The 22,171-nt window shown below is 48.5% G+C and overlaps 1 protein-coding gene across 1 annotated transcript in view; it reads left to right on the top strand.

Moving 5' to 3' along the window:
• The window catches only part of IFFO2 (intermediate filament family orphan 2), a 35,604-nt gene extending 14,264 nt beyond the window's left edge, over positions 1–21,340 (top strand). The window contains exons 2-9 of the mRNA XM_072977476.2: positions 10,752–10,812; positions 11,481–11,576; positions 13,499–13,639; positions 14,865–15,004; positions 17,071–17,191; positions 19,771–19,863; positions 20,460–20,590; positions 20,895–21,340. Of these exons, the coding sequence (XP_072833577.2) occupies positions 10,752–10,812; positions 11,481–11,576; positions 13,499–13,639; positions 14,865–15,004; positions 17,071–17,191; positions 19,771–19,863; positions 20,460–20,590; positions 20,895–21,000 (889 nt within the window). The 3' untranslated portion in view covers positions 21,001–21,340. The remainder of the gene's footprint in view (positions 1–10,751; positions 10,813–11,480; positions 11,577–13,498; positions 13,640–14,864; positions 15,005–17,070; positions 17,192–19,770; positions 19,864–20,459; positions 20,591–20,894) is intronic.
• Positions 21,341–22,171: the final 831 nt, after the last annotated feature.

Here is a 22,171-nt window from a genome sequence, read left to right as displayed (position 1 = left end):
TTCCCAGCTCCTTGTCGGGCCGTCGCCTGCTTTGGGTAGATTCCCCCCCCCCCACCGTCTTGTTGTGCAGTTTGTGAGGCCCTTTATGTGTGGTTTAAAAAAGATGCTGCCTCAAAAGCCGACGAAGCACTCTTGTAACTGGGTGTCACTGTAAAGGCAAGGGAATGAGGTCATGGTGTCTGGTGGGTTGTTCTCCTGTGACTGCTTTTTTGCATCAAAATGGCATTGGGGCTGTAACAGGACCAGGCCTGTAATTCTCCATGCAGCCCCATGCTCTTGCAAACGTATTATTAAATGTATTAAATGGTCACCCGCCATAGCTGGCTGACAGAAGGGCTGTATGTAGGAGAAGGTTCAGCACTACTGTGAGTCCTGCTGGTAGTTTTTAAAGCCCTGTCCAGTTTATTGGGCCACAGGAAGGAGAGGCAGTTTGGAAGAGTTTGCTACACAGTCTAGAAACAGCACTGAAAGAGGAAGGAGTATTCCCCCCCCCCCGGGCCCTGCCCCACAGCAAATCATAAATGACTAAACTGAACAGAGCATTGGTGATTGTGTATGCCCACTAACTCTGCTGAGGGGAGGGCGATCCAGGATCGGGGGCCCCACAATGTGAAAAAGTGAGCATTTTGCTGTTCTTTGTAACATCTCCAAGGAAATGGTGAGGTGTTGAAATCTTCAGTGATAAACAGTGGTGCTATATGTGATTGTGTTAAGTCAAACAGGATCCTGGGGTCTCCTTGCTCACTTGGAACTTTGTCCCTTAGTGTTGTTGTTGGGAATTAACATGGTTATGGGGGAAGAAGCTTCACATGGGGATGTGCTGGTGCTGACGGCATCGTTCTGTTTCAATGCCGGTAGACCGTGTGCTGCTTCTTTCTCACTGGGGCTCTTGAAAGCATCACTGACACAGAAAGACTGAAACTGGATTTTTTCAAAATGTTTTAAATTTTGGAACAAACTTAATTTTTGAATGTTGAATGACCCAAAAGCAACAGTAATTTTTTTTTTTTTAAAAAAAAGATTTTTCTGGGTTTTTTATGTTTGCTGCTTGCTTCATTTAAATGGCAGTGTCCTATTCATTGGAAATAAGTAGAGGCAGTGTTGACATCCCATAGGTATTACAGTAGGTTTTGAGAATCTTCAGTTGACATTGACGGACTAGTACCCCTATATCTCACCCAGGTTGGGGCTGATGCAAGTTAGGGTGCAACAGCGTGGGGGATCAGAGCCCCCCCAACTTTGCTTCACAGGGAATTGCAGCTTTGCTTTGGGGGGGGGGTTCATGTAAACTGATGCCCAAGCTGAGTTTGCTGAATTGATCAACATGTTTTTTGAAGGGGCCTTTAAAAAAAAAAAAACTTCTCACTGACCTCATTTCTTTTGTAGCTCTCTCAAGTCTTCAACTGGTCGAAGTTACCAAAAGTATGTTGGGGATGCTACCCTCTCCCATCATTCTTTCAACATATTAAAATGCTGCTTGGAATTCGGTCGACATTTGAGTATTAATGCAGTGCAGCTAGGGCTGACAGGTAGTTTACAATGTGGTGATATAGATATTGCTTAGGCAAGGAAATGCTCTCTAAAACATGAGTTCTGTATTTAATTATCTTCCACCCTGGAGCTCTTTTCAGCAAGCTAATCCTCTCCTCTACAGACTGCCAAAATAATTACCTCTTTCAAAAGTGAGCCAAAAGAATTCTGTTTTTACCTCCAGTTATAATAACTACAGTGCTACAGAAAGCGAAGAATAGCGTTCCCCCCTCCTTTTTGCCACAGATGTTTCTTAAGCTTTGCTGCTAATTGTTTTTGCACTAGGACTTAGATCATATGAAAGCAGTTAGCATTCAGTTTGCTAAAGGATTTTTTTTTTGTGTGCGTGGGGGGGGGGGAAGAAAAATTTGCCACATAATTAGGCTGCAGAAAGTAGAGCTGACTGCAACACTTGAACTAGTCCTGGCCTCCTTATCCATTTGTGGTAGACTGAATCTGCAGAAGGAGGCTCTCACGGAGATGCTAGCAGAGTGGCTGGTGTGGACATTGTAGAGACCAAATCATCATGATCTTAGAACTGCAGAGCTGGAAAGGGACTCTGGATCATCAAGTCCAGCCCCTGTCAAGGAGGCATAATCTGGCAGGATAAACCCCTTCTTGAATGCAAGCAGAACTATGCCTTTACAGTAACAAAACAGCTCTGATAGTCAATGTAGATCTTACTTCTTTGTTTCATTACTGCTCTGTGTGCGCATACACACACACACACACACACACACACACACATTGCATACCTGGCATCACAGCTACAACAGTAACTGTTGTATTGCAGGATGTGGTTTTCAGAATAATTCCCCCAGACAAAGCAGCTGTTCTGGAGCTTGTCTCGTCTTTTGTCTTTTCTTTTCCCTTCTGAATTCCCTTCCATTCTGCTGAATGCAGAGGTCAGAAACACAAAGGCTTTTGTGGATTCCATCCCAGTTATACACTGCTACAGTGTGCGCCCTTCAGCAGACTGTAAAGAAGGTGATGCAGACGCTGCTTGTTCGCTCTTGGCAACTTTGGAGATAACGCATGATAGAAAAATGCTACATTCTTCTTTCTCCTCCAGCTACTTGGCTGCTCTGTTGCTTCATTGAAACATTTAAGCAACCTGTATCCCAGTTGCATAGACATGTTTCAGTACAGTATATTCTTGAGATGAGTAATACTGTGTTTTCTCATGTCATTGTTGCTGTACATTCCATAAAGTCCATCCTTCAGATTGCAAAAATCTGTAGGGTGGATTTCAATGCTTGCATTATATATATAAATCCTCTGGATTTGTGTGTGTGTGTGGGAGCCGAGATCAAATCTATCCCAGCTCTTATTTTAGTTACTTTGCTTTTTAGCAAAAGAGACAGCTACGGGAACTGGAACAGACCTCATATGCATTTGACCATAGTGGTCTGAGATAGTTTTAATTACAAATCCTACACAGGAGTTGCTTATGAGGCATGCCTTTTTCAAATAAAAGGCATAATTTCAAAGAATGCCCCCCAAACTACAGCCCAGCACAGCCATCTAAGCACTTCTGCAAACTTAACCATGGAAGAGTTTTGCTCTTACAAAGCTTGGAACAAGTACAGCTTTGCTCTTTGTTAAAGTGTGGTGTGTGTTTCTTGTGGCTCCAACAGCAAGTTGTTATTCTCTCTCCCCCCCTTTCCAGGTGAATTTAATCACCATGCAAAATTGTTCACTGCTTACAAGCTTCTCGCTCACCTCCAAGGCATTAGCATTGTTCTGACGTGTACATACCATACCCATGAAATCTCATGCTAACCTTCCCACCTTCGGGAAAAATAGTATTTCCATTTTTGGGCTTAATTAGCAGGGAGAATAGGTTATGGAAATCTACTCTGTTGGTGTAGAAGGGCGGGCTCCTGCACCTCACCCTCCATCTTAGAACATCGCCATCATGGGGAAATGGGTCTTAAATACTTAACCAGAGGCAAAGAGGCAAAGGGTGAGATCCTCCTTGGTTGCTTGGCTCATGCCAGAGTCTGTTGTGTGGGTTGCTCCATTTTGGAGAAGCTTCTGTAAGAAGGCATGGCTTGGCCCCCTTATGCAAGCGGAACCCCTTTGGAGGTTCATCTTGTGACAAATAGTGAAGGACCACCAACATGCAACAGGATGCTAGTCTTGGTGGCTGCTTCCAGTTGAAAAAAGTCTGCCTTTTCTTCAGCAACCCTGCTTATAAAGTCTTGGGGGAAATAGAACTTGCCAACAAGTAGCGTTATGTTGGGCACCAACTCCTTGATGGAGCTGAAAGGGCAGTCTTCGCTCCCCTGGCATCCTCTTAGCATCCCCTGGAAAGCCCCTTGCCGGAACCCCTTGAGAGCCCCTGTGAGGCAGAGGGAGGGTTTGCTTTGGGGTCTTCCTCTCAGTTTGCGGAATGCAAAACCAAACTGGCCCTCCGCTGCAAACAGTGGACAGCTTTGCTTGTTGCATTTGAGCCAGGTTTTAATGGAATCGGATGCTCCTGTTCAAATTAAAGCATTTGCCATGGAGCTGTTCAGTAACCATTTAATTTTCTGTTTCAGTAAAAACCCTCAAGACACAAAGGGCTGAAAGGGCCCGGCTCTTAGAATAATCATTTAAGTGTATTAAAATAAACAGAACCTTGGGAAAATAACTTGCAGTTATTTTAAAATCCATATTATTATTAACCTTTGTCAGGCAGAATCAGAGGTCAGAATCTCTGGGGCCTCTTTGTCAAGTATGTTGTTTTAAAAAGCAGATTTGCAGCAGACCAAGAAGCCAACAGTGTTGAAGGCATGGTATCTTGGTAGGCAACAGTTTTGGGAGGAAATATGGAAGGTGAGTTTAATAGACATTCAAACAAGCTTTCCTTGGTGATGTGGTAGTTTCAGGTTTCACTTGGCCTATTTTCTGTGATGTGTTGGGAAGCAAACATTGGTAGATCCTGCATTTTTTGAAAATACAAAGTCCAGGTGTTACTCAGCAATCTTTCTATTTTGGGCTAACATACAGGCTCCTTTGCTTTCGGTGTGCATTCAGAGGTGTTTTCTCAAAAAACTGCAGTCCTCTATCAAGACAAGGTACATTCTCAGTCTCTGAGATCATACAGAATAACTTTTCAGTTGTTGGCCGTGTTAGTCTGTCACAACAACAATAAGAGCAGAAGCTAATAGCGTCTTGAAGACTCAAATAAATCCATCTGGTATGAACTTTCAGTGACAATTGCCTTTGTCGGCAGGTATTTCTGTTTATCCCTAGGGCAGGCTTGTGTGGGAGAGGAAATACAATTGATACAAATGTTATAATTATCTTAAAGTTACCACACAACAGTAGTTGTATGGTAACATAGTTATTCTAGCACAGGTAAATAGAGGAATGCATGTATTCCTGTGAAAAGCCCTTGCCTAGCCAGTTGCAGAGAGATAAAGGGTTTGCTGATTTATTGTCTGTGCAATTATTTTCCTTCCTAGTTCAAGAGAGAGGCCACTTGATGGTGATGATATCCTTGCCTTTTCTCCAGTCCCTTGTTTTTGTCTTCTTCTACTCAAAGGAAAAATTCTCAGTGGGCTGAATCACTGTGCCTCTCGTCTCTGTGCAGAAATTGTGAAATTTAACATCTTCCCATGCATATCTTAATAAAGGGGCTCTGGCAAAACTGCTGATGGCCACATCCTTGATGATCGGCTGCTTTTAGTAGACAGGCATGCCTCTTTTTAAAAAATCCAGTTTAAATACTGTTTGGTGATATTCTGCCACCCCCTTCTTTCCTCTTCAGCCCTAAGAAGTCTAAATGAAAATACAGGCTGTGATGTTGGGCTTGTCCTAGAAGCAGTGTTTGGAATGGTGGTCCTCTAATTAGTGGCCTAATCCTTTTATCAGATGATGCCCATGTGGTCAAGAGATGTAGTTCTCACAGAGGGAGGTCTTTGGCAAAGAGTTCCTCAGGCAGTGGCTGCAACAGGATCCCCAGCAGATGAAAACACAGGGGGGCTGGGAAAAGTCTGTTATCTTTTAGAGATTGGGGGGGATGAGGGGATGCATCCGGCTGCCAGGAGTAGTCCCAGTGAAGGAGAACTAGGCGTGTTGGAATACAGAAGACATCAGATTTCTTGCCGGTGTTAGCAAATGGTTGGGCACACCTTGCTGGCCAGGAACATCTTGGGAAAACATGGGCATCTCAAGACCTGAGATGATAGAATAAGTAGTGTTACCAGCGGGCAACAAGTGGGAAAACGTGTATCGTGTCTCTTGCCTGTGACTAACAGACAAGGGGGTGGCCCCACCCAGGGTGTAGCTCCCTGGGCCTGGCAGGTAGGGCTCTTTCTTCTTCCCTTTGTCCTTGTTGGTGGGGCTCATGACAGAAGACTTCAGATATCCACCCACTGAAGAGATGGCAAGACCTGGTGTGATCCACCTGCCGAGAGGGAAATCCGACAGCTACCATTGCCGTTCCCACTTGTTGTTCTTGCAGAATTAAGCCCTGGTTTCAATAACCAAGTGGTGTGTCTGCTTGAGCATCGCTGGTGGTCTTGAAATGGGGATCACATGACTCTGCACATGTGTGGCAAATACAGTGTACTGTATTCAGGATCCTAGATTCACAAAATTCAGGCTTCTTTCAGAGTAGCTCAGAGTCTGTGTCTTTTCATGACTCGAGCTGTTAAGAGAAGACTAGTTAACTGTTGTGTTGTAGAAGAGAAAACTCAGGATGCAGTGAATTGCCAATCTTTCTTTGTCATAGCTTGTAGCTTTTCATGTGGCGGTTAAGGTGCATTCTGAAATGAAAAAAGCGATGTGTGGCTTCTATCCCGCACCTCTGATGGGACCAGTGCTTTGTAGTGGGTCTCTACTTATTGCAATATTGAATGCTTGGTCATCCTGCAAGGAGGGAGGAAGTGACTTGCCATGATCCTTCATGTCTCAAAACCCAAAGGAGGCTGTTCTGCACCCTGTGGTAAATGATCCGCCCCTGCCTTTGGCAGTCTGGACTCTGATAACAGAGATACAGTACTAGGAAGAGGCACCACTAGAAGCACTTTCTCCCCCCCCCCCCCCCCAATTTCTGCTTCTGAAAATAAAATTGCTAACTCTGTGGGATTGTTCTGGAGCGTCTCTATCTCCCCTCATAGGAATAGCATGCTGTGATGACAAGTTTAAACAGGGGCAGGTTCAGACTAACTGGAAAGGAAACGATGACTTACAGAAACTCTCAATCAAGATAAACATTTACATAATGGCTGTCTTTGAAACAATTTGGCTGTCACTGTTCAGTAGCTTCACCTATGGAGAATGTGTTTCTAAGACGGAAGGATGCTGGTAAAACTGACTCATCTCTAGAGTCAACATGGCTTTCATTGTTTCTTGCTTTGTTACCTTAATGTGTGATACTGTAGATATCTTTCTACTACCTCTCGGAAGTCTCTCCCTCCCCCCTCCCCCAGGAGGCGTAGAAGCTGCGAATCATGGCTGGAGGTGGCTTGAGGTCTGAGGCTGCAGTGATGGCATGTTTTTGGAATGCAGCTTTGCGTATGGAAAGAGGGGACTGGATTCCTAGCTGCCGCATCCGTTTCCCGTAACTATAACAATGAGCCTGCGAATGTCGACAGTAGTCAAAACACTTTGAAAGGGCTGCCCTTAGAGAGGCGTTGAGATCACTCTCGGGGTTTAAAATGTTTTGGAACGGACACTTTGTTTAAAAATAATCCCGGTAGCCTGAGACTTGGGCCGCTAATGGCATGTTTTTTGCAGTGGGTAAATTCTGCTTGGCAGCGGGTTTGCTCCTGCACTGATACTGGGCGGCTCTTGGCTGCAGCTGGACATTGTGGGAACCGATGGTTGAGCCAAGAAAAATCTAAAACCCGGCAACGCAGCTGTCTGCTGCAGCCGGAGTACATCTTTCTGCACTGCCTGCTCAGAGTCTCTCCCCCGTCCCCCCCCCAGTGGTTCTGCCAGTCGGCACTGGGCCAGTTTTCCTACTCCAACGACAGCCTCTCGTGCCCTTGGTGCCGGAGGAAGGCGAGTAGAGCAGCCAGGCGTTTTCCTCCTCTTTGGCGGAGGGGGGAGGGGGGGAAGGAGATGTCTGTGATCCCCAACTGCTGTCTCAGCATCTCTTTGGCTTCTTCACATCAGCGCCGCTTACATGCAGAGTCTCTCCAGTCGCTTCAAGGTCAAGCGTCCCTTAAGAATCGCTGAAACGTGCATCCTTTTTAGCTCCCTTGGTGGCAGAAGGCGAGTCAGACTTCATAGAACTGTCTTTCTGGGAACACAGTCAGACCTCCTTCCTGCTTTCCTTCTTTGGTTTTTAGTAATCTGGGACCTGATACGCAAGCTTGCCCTCCTTTCTGTGCCCTTTTAGTTGGCCTGATCAAAGTGTTTCCCTCTTGAGGCTCCTCTGGCTCTTTGATTAGCCCTCTCATTTGCCGGATCACAGTGTCATTGGCCAGGTGGCGGCTTGGCTCTTAAAGCCGGCCATTGGCACAACAACCCGAGCCAGAGGCCGACAGGAAGACCCGGGAGCACTCTGCTGAAAATGCCACTGACTCTTGAATTGATGGGGAGTTTGTAAAACTTGTTGTAGATCAGTGGTTCCCGACCTTGGGTCCCCAGAGGTTCTTGGACTACAACTCCCAGAAGCCTTCAGCACAGGTTGTGCCGACTGGGATTTCTGGGAGTCATAGTCCAAGGACATCTGGGGACCCAAGGCTGGGTGGGAACCACTCTTCAAGATGACATGTCACAGTGAGCACCTCCTGAGCATCTGCCTCTCCCTAGCTTGCAGCCTCCCATTTAGCTGTGGCTCATTGATTCTGTAGTAGCTGCTATTCTTTGCACTGGGTCCTTTTGAACAATATCTGCCGGTGGATCTATCCCCCTTGCCTGTTTTAACATAGGGATTTTAAAAGTTCCAGCCCATTGATTCTCCTGGCTTGTGTTCTTGTGTCGGGTTGCTCAGTAGCAGCTCACAGCTGTGGGAGCCAGTTTATCCTGATGAGATCAGATGCTTCAGTTTTTAAATGTGTTCATGTAGGACTTGCATGAAATTAATCAGTGTCATGGGAGAAACAATCAAAGCCAAATACCAGACTGGTTTTTTTTTTAAAATGTCTTACAGTGAGGAAGCCTGGCTTCCCATTAGTGAAATGCAGTGGCTGGCTCCCGTTCAAACACAGTCATTGTCTGAGAGAAATGACTCATCTGGCTTGGCCATGGCCAGAATTGAAAGCACTGGGGTGTGTGTGTGCAGTTGTTCTTTAAGTAGATGCCGCTACATAATGCACTTACAAGGCGATTTTGTCACTTTGGACCCCTAGAAGTGATGCTGGTAGGCCAGGCGAACTGGGAGTGGGCCAGTTTTCTGCCCCAAGAAGCCCATTAGCTGGGTTTGAACAAAGCTGGTAAAACTTGTCACTGGTGTGCTGTTATATAGCACAGAGCCTGTGGGCTACGCCCGGGCAGTGGCTTGTCATATTCATGTTCCTTCAGCCTTCGTTCAGAGTGACTCAAGTGACCTCACAGTGCTTTGTTTCATTTTGTTTTCAGCTCACATTCGTCTTGCTTTGCCTTACATTGTAGGAAATGAAAATGACTGCCCTGGGTGCCATGGGGATCTGGGGTCAAGTCCCCTACCAGGCCAAGAAACAGAGGGCCCTCTCCCTCACCCTGACAGAGGTGGGCCTTGGGGCTGCGGCCTCGGTGCTTGCCCATCCTTTCCAAGGGCTCACTGCTCACCCTGTGGCAGACACCTTCCTATGTGCTTTTGGATAGATGTCTCTTGGAGCCATTACTCAGGCCTCTTCCCCTTCCCCTTCCTGTCCCTGTCCCCCTCCCACCGATATGTGATCTTGGACTGATTTGAACTAGCAGTGGGTGGGTGGGGGATATATCTCAGTGGCAAGATGCTGATGGTTTCCTATCTCTGTCTGTTTCTCCAGACTGAAAGTAAGAAATGCATATGGATTTATCCATCACCTCCTTGCAAGTGGGGATCACCAGGGTTGAATTCTAAAAATGGGGTTGCCACAAGGCGATTCCAAGCTCTGTATTTTAGTCTGCCTATAAACAGCTGATGATGACCAGCGGGGCTCGAAATATCGCTCCTGGACTGCTTTTCTATTCAAGTATGCAGTTCCTTAGGTGGGGAGGGGTCACCTTTGCTCTGCGGAGACAGAAGTGGCAACAACCCTCTTGTGTTGCATTGCACCATGCCAATGGCACCCTAAGCCAGGCTGCTGGGGAGAAGGGGAGTGACACCCTCGGGTGCAGGGAGCAGAGGACTGGAGCTGAAGACAGGAGCAGAACAGTTGCCTTTGGTCTTCCTCGGCTTGTGGCTGCTTCTAAATGCAGCCCTTGAAGGGGGCGTGTGTTGCAACGTGTAAACTCCAGCTCGTCACAGGAGCCACTTTTGGAAGCAATTCAGTAGGATGCGGTTGGCTGGGGAAACGGAGATGTGCGCCACCAGATTCCATGGGAAATATGAAGGCTTGGCAAAGCTTTGGATGACTCTGGCAAGAAATGCATTTCCATGATGCTCACACAGGTCTCCTCCTTTCATTGTGGGCTTCGTTTGTTTAGATTTTTAAAATTATTTTATGACAGAGCTGAACTGTGATGGGTAGATCTTGCGTGTGCCCCCGTCCCAGCCTAATTCTTTCATCTGGGAATTTTGTTAACAGCAGCCAATGGAAGCAGTAACCAAGTACAATTTCCTTGTTATAATTAGGCTTCCAGATGTACTTTAATCATCCTTGCATCCATGCTTTTTACTGGATTACAGACACCTTAATGGTTGTCATCAATCATAGCTTTAGCAACCAAGCTTCGAGGCTCTCCAGCAGCTCTGTGAGGGAAGTGAGAGCAAAAGGGCCCTGCAGACGTGACCCGAGGCATTCTTGAGGCTTACTCTTGAAGGCGATTCCATCTGGAATGTTTGGCTTGGGCCCTAAAGAGAAGCTCCTGTAGGCTTGGGCTGCTCTTGAGCTCAGAGGCGGCAGGTTTCGGCTGAAAGCTGTCAAGTTATTTTGAGGAACAAAAACGAGTGTGTTCTTTCAAATGATGGGACTGAATTGATATGAAAGAAGGAGAGGTAACTTAAATTCAGGCAGACTGTGTAGCTCTTGATCCTCATAATAGTCATAGGTACCCTTGGGATCTGGGTTGAGGATTAAAATTTTAACAAATGCAGTTGACTTCATTTTCCACTAACTTCTGCCCTGATGGATCCTTTTTCTCTTCTTTTCCAGATGGGAGGAGGAACTGGGGAAGCGCATGAGTCTTGAATCAATGGTAGAGACACTGCAAGAGGTAGGTTTTGAACAGAGCGTGGCTGCCCGTCCTTCCACAGAGTCTCGTGGTGGCCTAGCTGCGTTCACCACTTAGTTCTGAATTGCATAGGTTCCCCTCTGTAGAGCCATTTCTTTGCTCCGTTCCCTTGCCATCTTTTACAGGGGATTGGACTGTTCTTTTTCTCAGACCCAGAGAGGATGCTTACCCTAGAGTTTGATGCTTTATCTATGGTTGTGATAAGGTTAGAGGTGACTTGTTGCTGTCAGACTATCTAAAGAACCCTGGCTTGATCCAGCCTGGAAAGTGAATCCTCAAAAGCTTCTGATCTATGGCTGGTAGCTGTGAGAAGAAAAAAATGCACACCTGTAGAGAACCTTGCCCTTGGAGAGTGGCTTTCTTCTCACTCAACAGAGGAAGAAAAGCAGGAGAGGCCTCCCTTAAACTTGTCAGTTCTGACTTGACACACTTGCTTCTAAGCGGGGACAGCCAGGAGTGTAAAGGGGCCGTATTGATCTGGCAGTTGCCTCTCTCTTATCCTTTCGGCCACTGTGACTGTCCCACTGCCTGCAGCTGTCTGTCTCAGATCCAGCCCTTGGGATCTGGATCGGATCCCCGAGTGCTGCTTCCACAGGGTCTATCTCCCTCCTCTCAGCCCCTCCCATCATTGGTGTCCCCTTTTCCTCCAGGAAGCGCAAGAAGCCGAGGCTCTCCAGGAAGAGTTAAACGAGAAGATTGAGAGGCTGAAAGCGGAGCTGGTGGTCTTCAAAGGTCTGATGAGTGATGTAAGTACCCTTGGAAGCCGAGCCTTGCTTTGCTCTCTTTATTTTGGAAGTCATTTTCATAGCTTCATTAATGAAACAGTGACGGCTTCAGTCCGTGCTGCTTGCCGATGATAGTATGGCTGTCCGAGATGACCTAATGCATCAGACCAACCTGCCCACCCCACCTTGTCTTCTCCCTGCTTTCCATCTGGTCTGTGTAGATGCATTAACTGGCTGCTTTTCACACCACCCTGACTTGTCCCCTTCTCTCTCTACAATGCCTTCCTGCCAGGGCTGGTTCGCCGAAGCCCCTGAAACGAACATGGCAGACGGTCCTGGCATCCTTTAAGGGCATTGGTCCTCCACCATAGGCACAGGGGGCTTGGAATGGTATTCAGCCTGCATGGAAGACGGGGTGTAGGCACTGGGAGTGGCGGATCACTGGCTGCTTTGGAAACCTGAGATTGAGAGAGAGAATAGCATGGCTTGCCTTTTCAGGGAGGATGGAAGGCCTTGCGTGCGTAGCCATCGCACCGCTGGCAAAGGAGGTTGAGTGCCAAGGTTGCCATCCATGAGAGAGAGAGAGAGAGAGGTTTCCAAACATCCCCTTCTTCTGCTCTCAGGGCCTTGTTTGCATCCTGTGCTGGTTGGTTGGACAGCAGAACTGCCCCTTGGTCCTTTTGTAGCCCTACGCCGCCCTTCGGCTCTGTACTCCCCTTTAGACCTTGCCCTGGGCCTGCCAGAAGAAGCTTGATCCCGCTTCTGTCCCTGGAAGTGAGAGGGAATGAGGAAAAACCCCAGGTTGTTTGTGAGTGTGCTGTTTTCTCTTTAGGGGCACATTGTCCTTCTGACACCCCGACTCCAAAGCAAACCTCAGCCAGGCTCAGGTTTTTTTGCTTGTTACAGAGGAGAGCCGCTGTTTGGCCCTTGTGAGAGGATCGCTGTGTCCCACAAAGACCCGCAAGGGCAGCAAAAACAATAAGAAGGGCGGCAGGGCTCCGGTGACGTTGAAGCACACTCTCACGGCCTTAAACGCTTAGACCACAATGTATCCTCGTGAGTTGAGGCAGCTTGGTTGTGGGCTGGGAGCATGTGAACGGCTTTAAACACTCTCGGGTCACACAAAGATAAGCCTTGTTGTGAAGTCAAAACACAGCCTCTATCTCCTTAGACAGACATGTGCCTCACGGCGACAGCATGAACTGGAGACAAGGTGAGGTGCATTGCCAAGAGTGTGCGTTTTTTGGACAAGAAAGGGCCACCTAACTCCTGTCTAAAGACGACGGTCTTTCTGAAAATGCATGTTTCCAAAACACAGTAGGAGCAATGCCGTGCCTACCATCATGGCAAGCCAAGGAAGCAGCATTTCATTTTGGGCAAAGCTCCGCTTCAGGGTAAACCCTCAGCCGAGGGAAGTAGTTTTGGTTACAGAGAGTCCTGAGTCTTTGGTTTAGAGAGAGCTTGTAAGAAGAGCCTTGGGTGTCTTGACAGCCACGTAGCCCTGAAGCCGTTTGCAGCCAACACAGACTCATTCGGCCTCGTCCACCCATATCTCTTCCTGCATTTGTATTTCTTCACATGGGCACACTTCTTTAAGGCAGAGTCTGCTTCCCACGCAGACAGCTCCTCAGGGGATTTGTAGAATAGTTTTTTGATGTGTTTGTTCCTAGAACACCGGCGTTGCCAGTGTGAAGCCTGGGTTTTACTGCCCTCCATCCTGAACGCTTTTCTTTCTTAGCTGCCAGTATTCCTCTCACATTGACTTGGCCGCCCACCCAAAAGCTGTGTTTCCTTGGATGTTTTGAGCATACTTGGAGAACCGTCAGCATTGATGTGGAGGCTGGCGTGATCTGATCCCGTAGGATGTCTTTGTGGCCGCTGCTGCCGCTGCTCCTTCTGAACTGTATGAATGGAAGATAACCCACTGCTGTCCCTTCCCGCAGCCTATGACAGACCTGGACACAAAGATCCAAGAAAAAGCCATGAAAGTGGACATGGACATCTGTCGACGCATCGATATCACAGCCAAGCTGTGCGATGTCGCGCAGCAGCGCAACTCGGAAGATGTTTCCAAGATATTCCAGGTGACCAGGCGCCCATCCTGTCCTGTGGAGAGTCATGGCTCTGTCAGGGAGGGCGGATAAGAGAGCGCGAGGGAGCATCCCGTTGGCTCTGGTGCTGCCGTTTTCAGGAATGCCCCACCGCGCAAGTCGGAGGCTGGCTTCCAGGCCTCTGCAGGTGACGTCCCTCTTCCTCCGGCCAGTCTTTCCTGCTTTGGGAGCAGCCGGAGGGAAGCAGGAACTATGGGGCCTTGACCGTGGTGAGGTCCTGCCATCTGCACAAGCCTGCCCAGTTCCCACCTGGCCCCAGATTGTGTGCATCCAGGGCACTCTAAGACCGGAGTCTCTCTTGGAAGAAGCTCTCAGAGAGATCCCAAGAGCAGGCCTGGATGGACATGGTGTGTGGCCCCCATGGGCCGTACAGAGAGTGTTGTGAGGGGTGCAGTGCGTTCCAGTGCTCCAGATCTGTCTTGATCCTGAGGAGACATGACCACAGGGCAGACGTTGCAGGCGCAGAGGCAGCTGCTCCCATCTCCAGGTCCAGGGCGGCTGAAGAGTAGTCCAGGGCGTAGGAGGCAGACACGTGTGGCACAAAGGAAGACTCCCAAAGCCTCAACAATTGCTCCAGTCTAGTTTTACTCATGTAGGCTTAGAGGTGGAGACTTGAGGGGTTGAAGACAGTGATCTTAGGGGTTCCCCCCCTTCCCAGGGAGGGTAAGGGCTGAATAGCGTCAGCTTGTTTCTTGAAATCTCCAGCCCACTTGTCCATTTCCATTCCATTTTTATGCTGTCTTCTCAAAAGTGTCCTGTTAGCTCTGCTCATGTTTGGAAGTGGCAAGAGAGTTGGGCTTCCCTTTGTGAGCTGTCTCTCTGCTCAGCCCCCTCCAGTCACCATTGGTTAAAGGCTCAGGAAGGGGACTGCCGAGGGAATCCCCGTTGCTCTCCAGCTTGTCACCCAGGCACCTCCCAACTGCTTTCTGCGTCATCCACTTGGCCTTCGCATGGCAGTCTGGGCCCCTGAGGCATAGCTCTGCCGCCAGCGCTCCAGCTGCTTGCTTTTGCCATGTGCCCACCTTGGTTTGCTTTCCTGTGCTGTTGTGTCCCACCAGCTGTAACACACCTGAGTTGTCACCAGCACCTGCGTGTCACAGGGAGAGGGGGGTGGACAGTATTCTCCTTGGCCCCGTCCTCTCTTATCGGTGGCTCTGTTGGGAGCCCCCTAGTCACGGCCTTTCTCTCCAACGTTCAGGTGGCGTCCAAGAAGAAAGAGCGGAAACTCCTTTCTGATGACGACATCTCGGAGCAGGACGCCGACAATGCCCGCTTCTCAGACGACGAGGTCAGCTCCCTGAACATCACGGACGAGATGAAGAGGATGTTTAATCAGTTGTGAGTATTTTCACAGGCGCATGAGGAGCTTGGCTCCCCCTGGCACAGGTCCCAAGGAAAGAAGCTGCCTGCTGCCCGCACCCTGGGGCAGGAAAAATGCGCAAATTCAGTGCCAAGCCTGCTGGCATGCTTCATGCGGGTAAGCAGAATTGCACGGTCACAGGCTCTGCAAATCAAGGGGACCCTGCTCGTTGTAGATGATTCTGCTTGATGTCCCAAATAGTGGCAGGTGGCCTGAGACATCCCTCTGTAAGCGCCCCAGAGTTCTTTCCGGAGGGCTCTGAAAGTGCAGGTCCAGCGAGATCTGTGCATGGTAGAGCCATGTCTCCGGGCTCTTGGTGGGGCTCTGTGGCCACCTTCTGCAGCTGGTCTGTTTGGCCCCTCCATGCAGGGAGGGGCCCCTTCTTGAGACTGCCGCAGAGGTGGCGTGTGGTGCTTTGCTTGCAAAGCGATCTCGGCTTGAGAGGCATGGCAGGTGTGGCTTCCTGCTGGGTGCTCTGGAAAGAGGATGTAATAGAAGGAAACCTCCTAAACGTGGGCGTGGACATAGGTGGGGGAAACAGGTACGCTTCCAGATCTTGCTGGGCCTCCAGCTCCCATCACCCCGTGCTTTGGCTGCGCCGGCTGGGGCTGATGGGAACTGTGCTCCCAGCAGCATTTGGCAGGCCAGACAGGACCTGTCTTTAGGATGGAGGAAGCTCTTAGCTTGTCTCTCTATCATTACTGGAACTCTGTGTGACTTTGCCCTGCAGCCTTCCTCTCCTCTTCCTTTGACTGGCTTTTGCCTCCATAGCATGTTTCCCTAAGGCGACAGCCCCAAGTGAAGCCCTAGATTAATAACCACAATTCTGGCTTTTAATGGCTGTTTTTATAGGGCCCGAGCTTTTTAACACAGGTCATTGGGGGCCATGGTGTGTATATTCCTCACCCCAGGGAAGAGCGACAGGTTCCAGTTTGTGCCGTCTTGCCTGTACGGAACAGCAACTGCATTACCGATCTGCCTTTGAGTAAAATGTTCCCAGTTATTCAGAATAAATAGCTGCACCAAAGAGTAAACACCACTGAAGGTGAGCAGCTTTCTGAAATAGGAAGCGGCTTTCCTTTTGTCCTGGGAGCAGACTGCAGAAAGGGTCTGTGTCTTCACATTTTGTTCCAGCCTGGTTGTTTTGGGAAGCCGCCGTGGCCTCCCACGCTGCAGCTTCCGGCTTCCTGCCAAATTCGGATCCTATTCTTTGTCAGATCGGGCTTGATCTCGACTTCCTGTGTCCTGCTGGGAGGGAAATGAATTCAGGCGACAAAAATGCTTCCTATTGTGAATCTCGCCAGAGTCGTCACCAGACTGCCAGGCAAGAGGGTTCATTCTGTCGGCCCTCTCGGACACTTTTCAGACAAGCCGAAAGTTGCGATCCTGACAGTAAAGTCTCCTCTCAAGCCGTGATCATGTTAGCTTTTCAGTTAAAGTGGTCATTCTGATTCTAAATCTCCAGCTTCAGAGAGTGTCCAGTCAGGACAAATGGGTCGAACAGAGAGGTGGTAGCTTTTTATGCATGGCCGTTTTTTGTCAGTGGTTTAGGCGTGACTGCTTATTCAGAAGCCCCAGTGTTGCAGGCGAAAGGAGCTGGGCTGTTTCCTTGGGAGAGCCTGTGGCTGGGTCACAGATCTGGGCTGTTCAGAGGCTGGAAGGGGTAGAGCCCAACTCTGGCCCCATGAAACACAACAGGGGCAAAGCAAGGTGCCTCCGAGGTCGTGAACGTTCTGCCTGGCTGTTTCATGTGTGCTTTGGGGGGGAGTGCCACCTTTTTTTTTCCATTTGCATGCGTGTGACGGGTGTGTGTGTGGTGGCGACAGGGGTCAACGTTGATCTCTGGGTGCTGAAGGCGCTCCTGGAGAGAACTCCCCAAACTTGGGCGAATGCACAGCACCACCTGGAGGGGAAGAGCTGCACTGTTGCTTTCCGGGCCCTGCAAAGAACTCGGAGGCTGCCCATCCTGCCAGGGAGGAAACGGTGAATCTGAAGCCTTGCAGCGGAGGGGGAAAAATGTTTGTGTCTTTTCCTCTTCTGGCAGGCGGGAGACTTTTGATTTTGATGACGACTGTGACAGCTTGACCTGGGAAGAGAATGAGGACACGCTGCTTCTCTGGGAGGACTTTACTAACTGCAACCCCTCGATTGAGCTCCAGGGAGAGGTGAGGCTGGTGCCTGAATGGGTGGGGGTGGGGGTGGGAAAGCAGTTCTTGAGGAACAAGGTGGCTGCACCTTGGAGGGTTAAGGAGACTGGATGATAATTGGCAGTTTTACGCCGAAATGAGAGTCTCGTGGTAGCTTTGGGCCTGGCTTGTTGGTAAAAAGCATCTCTCGATGGCAGCTCCCATCACCGGTTGCATCAGGTGGAGGGGACCGCTCTCCGGAACAGCTCGTGCCCATGATACCAAAAAGCCCTTTAAGTTGTCACAACAATACCAGTCCCTCCCCACCCCTCACAGCCACCCCAACCCCTAAACGTAACAGCAAAACTCTCAGCAGCCTCTAATAAACTTCTTGAGTTGAGTAGCATTAGGCTTGAAACGCCTGGTCTTAAATTTCACAGGTAGAGGAAATGTTGAGCTAAAGCAAAAGGATAGAATATGGGAGTGAATCAGTCACACCCTCTGCTTCTCTCTTTCAAAATTATGCATTACTCTTATCACAGATGGTAATCAGCGAAAGCTCACAGGGAAATAAATTACAGTGGTGCCTCGCATAACGTTTGCTTCGTTTAACGTTTTTTTCGCTTAACGTTTATTTTTTCAGAGTCAGATTGTGCTTCGTATAACGTTTTTCCCTATGGGCGATTTTCACATAGCGATTTTGGGACCATGCTTCGCTTAACGTTTTTGGTTTTAGGTCCCCTGCTTCACTTAACGATGTTCATTTTTTCAATTACAAAAGTGTCTTAACATGTTGAAAAAGGGTTTTAAATGCTTGGAATCGTTAGTGCACCTTCTAAAATGTGTGCATACTTAATTTGGCGTTGATCTGACTTTTCGTTAATTTTTTGTGAATTTTTTTTCTCCCCCATAGGAAACAATGGAGCTGTCAGATTTTGACAGCTGTCAAAAGTTGGGGGGGAAAATTCAGCATAAATTAACGAAAAGTCAGATCAAAGCCAAATTAACTTTTGCATCTGTTTTAGAGGGTGCAGAAGCTAATCCAAGCATTTAAAACCATTTTTTACCCTTTCATGACACACTTAAATTTGCAAAAATTGACTTCGCAAAGCCATTGAAATGTATTGAGTCGGCTTCAATACATTCCAATGGAGGAAACATTGTATCGTTTAACAATGTTTCCTATGGGTTTTTTCGCTTAAGGACGCCAATCTGTGCCTATTGGAACGGATTAACCGGTTTCCAATGCATTCCTATGGGAAATGGTGTTTCGCATAAAGTTTTTTTCGCATAAGGTTTTTTTTTTGGAACCAATTAAAAACGTTATGCGAGGCACCACTGTAGTTAGTTTCAACCATGCTACATATTTTGTCTTGTTAGTTTTTTGCTCATTTTTGCTGAAATAGACTAATGCAGTTGCCTCTCTGAAAATGGAGCTGTAAGCCTACTTCTTTTTCCCCAAGACATACATTGTTTTATTGTGTGTTGTCTTGGAAACCTCATGACTGCTTGTTCACACGAGGATTGCTTCTCTGGCAGCTTAGAGTCCCTGTCACAGGGTGGTTCTTCATGAGAGAAAGGGCAGGGTGGCAGGCATTCAAGGTCCCGGCTGAATGCACTAAAAAAAATTGTTATGCAGTTCATAGTTATCCCCCTCCTAGTCGTTTTACTGAGATTGTCCTGCACTTGTTCATTCCTGGAGAAATTAAAATCAAGGGGTGTGATTACTGGAATGGTACAAGGAAAAACAAGCAGCTCTCTTGAAGGTAAACATGATGAATATAAATATATTGGACCTCTATCCAGGAAGGGCTGGTTGTTAATGTGATTACGGTTCCCAGCCTTGGGTAACCCAGGTGTTCTTGGACTGTGGTCGCTCCTGATGACCGCCGGGAGCCCACGCAAGTTAATGCTTCTGCCTCCCCTTTTCCAAACTATGCTCCACATGGACGGAGACGGCAAGAGATTATGGCAAAGTGTTAAGGCTGCAGAAAGCGCGGCTTTTCCAGCCAGGCATCTCCCGTGAGCTGACACAAGTGCCAGGGCGATAAAGTAGTTTAACGATGGGGCTGGAATTAGTAGCAGATTATTTGCATTCTGCCATGCGCCGTGCAAGAGAGCAGGGTCGCTATCAGTGGAGTATTACAGACTTCAGGCCTCCCCGGCTGCCGCTCTAAAGGTTTTAAGAGGCTTAAGTCCCTCCTAACTGAAAATTACATAACGGGAGGGTAGATTTGTCTTGTAGATGGAGATCAGGAAGAAAAGCTAATTGACTAGACTCTTGTCTTGTTCCAAGCACTGCAGCTCATTCTCTCCAGGCCTCCAGCACCCCAGATGGGGCTCAGGCAGATGAGCTGTTCAGCGACACTTAGGGCTTCCTCCAGTATTCGTCAGAAAGCACTTTGAGGGCTCCCCTGAATCAAAATGAGCGTTGGTCTAGAAAGGGTGCTGTTAAAAGTTACGGGATAGTATGTTCACTATTTGTGAGGCATGGCAAGAATAAAACACACGCCTCCTTCCACATCTTGGGCTGAATGTTGCCCATCTCTTGTGACTGATCTTAAGAGACGGACTTCACCTCACTTTTCCCCTCATTTTCTAAACATTTTCCCTTTCAGCAAGAGGAGAACTTGGGCAACTTGATCCACGAGACGGAATCCTTCTTCAAAACAAGAGACAAGGAATACCAAGAAACGATAGGGCAGATTGAGGTGAGAAGCTTGGCTGGTCTCCTTCTTTCCCCTCATTCTCCTCTTCCAGGAGCTGACCCACGTCTGCATCAGAGATGGGAGAACCTTTCCAGTTCCAGGAGCTCTGGTCATGGGTGGGGTTATGGAAGTTGTAGTCCCAAAGGTCTGGAGAGCTGGGCTCTGCCCTGTAAGGGAAATGGGTTTGTGATCAGCATGGCAAAGGAGTAAAAGCAAGAAACAGCCAAAGGAGCAGCATGGGCTTGGGTGCTGTCTTCCGGTGGCTCGGCACTTATCAGCTGTGTATTATCACCAAATAATGAGTCTGGAAAAAACCAGCTTGTATCTTCCTTGCATGTTGAGAGATGTATTTTAAAGAAATTTACTTCGGAGTTAAGCTGTACAGAATCACATTGGGCCACGGGAGAAGCAGGTCCTTCTCAGCTTCTTAAAGAGAGAAGGTGGAAAGTGGTCCCTCCACTGGTGGCTTTGCTCCAGCTGGCCTCCTTTAGTTGTGCAGGATTGGCCCATGCCCGCTCAGGGTGCACGGGGAGCTGGGAGGATGGCAAGGGGGTTCTCGAGCAGGGCTTGACGGCCTTTGTCCCTCTGCTTGTGTGCAGCTGGAACTGGCCACAGCCAAGAGTGACATGAACCGCCACCTCCACGAGTACATGGAGATGTGCAGCATGAAGCGGGGCCTGGATGTCCAGATGGAGACCTGCCGGCGGCTCATCAAAGGCTCAGCTGAAAGGTAAGAGGGGCGGGTGGGCCACAGCTTTACTGGCAGCAAAGGAAAACGGTCCCAGAGGAAATCTGGGGTGGGGTGGGAGACCAAGATAAGCTTGCCTTAAATATCTCAAGATCAGTTTGGCACCAGATAAACTTTTCTGTATACAGCATTGAATTTTACAGTGGGGAGTGAAGCAGCTTGATTACATCAGGACCCATGCCTTGATGTTTGATAACCTTAATCATGTAACTTTGGTGGAAGTCACTGCCTGGGAAGCACCCTTGAGCCTCCCAACCACCATCCTCCTCTCCTTTTCTCTCCACAGAAACTCTCCGTCTCCCAGTTCAGTAGCTAGCAGCGACTCAGGAAACACAGACGAGATCCAGGACGAGTTTGACCGAGACGCAGACGTGGAGCCCATGGTCAGCTGATAACAAACCAGGACAGGCTGCACAAAAGGAGAACAGAAAGGAATCAGAGACAAGAAAACACAAAAACAAGAGCGTTCAATACAGGGAGATCAAAAGACTTCGTTCAGAGCCCTTGCCCGGGGTTCCTGGAGACTTGGTTTTTGTAGGCTTTGCCACCCCGTCCAAGGATTGGTGCTGTAAAAAAAATTTCTACAAGTGACAAATGTGGAGTTCTGTGCAGGAAAATAATAATAATAATAATGGTGTTTTAATTGTGCCTTTGCCCCAAGCTGAGCCATTTGGAGCTCCACTGGCATACCATAGCGCTTTTTATATTAAAAACTAACGAGTTAAAAAAAAATATATATTCTGGTAGCAGAAAAAACAGGCGGCCACAAAAGATTTGGACTGAATGGGACTGTTGAAGCGAGGGGGCTCAGCAGCGAGTGAGTAGCCAAGATCACATTTGCAGGAGGCCAGACGGGGCCAGGTCTGTGCTTATAAAACCGTTGAAACACACCCTCTCCCCTGTTTGCCTCAGCAAGGGGGGGGATCTTTTGGGCCTCGGTGCCTGGAAGGTCAGCAGCACGGAACCAGGTCCGCCGGCGTCCAGAATCCCATGAAGCTTGAGGGCAAGGCAGGATGGCGCAGAGCACCTTGGGGATGGGACTGTCGCTGTTTTTAAACTATGCAAGGAAAAAAAAGCCCCCACAAAACAAGCAAGGTGCTCGCCTTATTTTTAACGCAGCCTTTGGCCCTGCTGGGCTTCTGTAGCTCATGCTGGAAGGGGAGCTGCGCTTTCACGGGGCAGTCGTCCTGGCCTTGGTGTGGGTCTCCCATCACAGCATGTGTTTTAAGGATCCCTCCGTTTCTGAATCCCATCTCTCTCCCGCTTTATACTTTTGCCATCATACTGATTTTTTCCAAAAGTGTTTCTCTCGGAGAGGAGGCCCCGTTTGGGTACTGCTTTCCAAAGCGTCGAGGCACAGCAGTCGACGGGCCTGCCGTCCCCAAAGTCCGTGTTAATAAAACTGTGTGGCAAACAAGCCGCAGGTACAGATGGGGTTGCGGGGACGTGATCTGTCCCAAAATACACGGAGAAGTTCCGTTGGGCTGCAGGAGTCTCCGGAGCTGTGCTTGCTTTTCAGATGCACTGAAAATAAGTGTTCAATGGTGGGATTTGTTTTTTTAA

The sequence above is a fragment of the Pogona vitticeps genome, chromosome 7, assembly GCF_051106095.1.
Source record: "Pogona vitticeps strain Pit_001003342236 chromosome 7, PviZW2.1, whole genome shotgun sequence".
Classification (NCBI taxonomy): Eukaryota; Metazoa; Chordata; class Lepidosauria; order Squamata; family Agamidae; genus Pogona; species Pogona vitticeps.
Note: the sequence above shows the minus strand (reverse complement) of the source record. Positions and strands in the feature narration are given on the sequence as shown.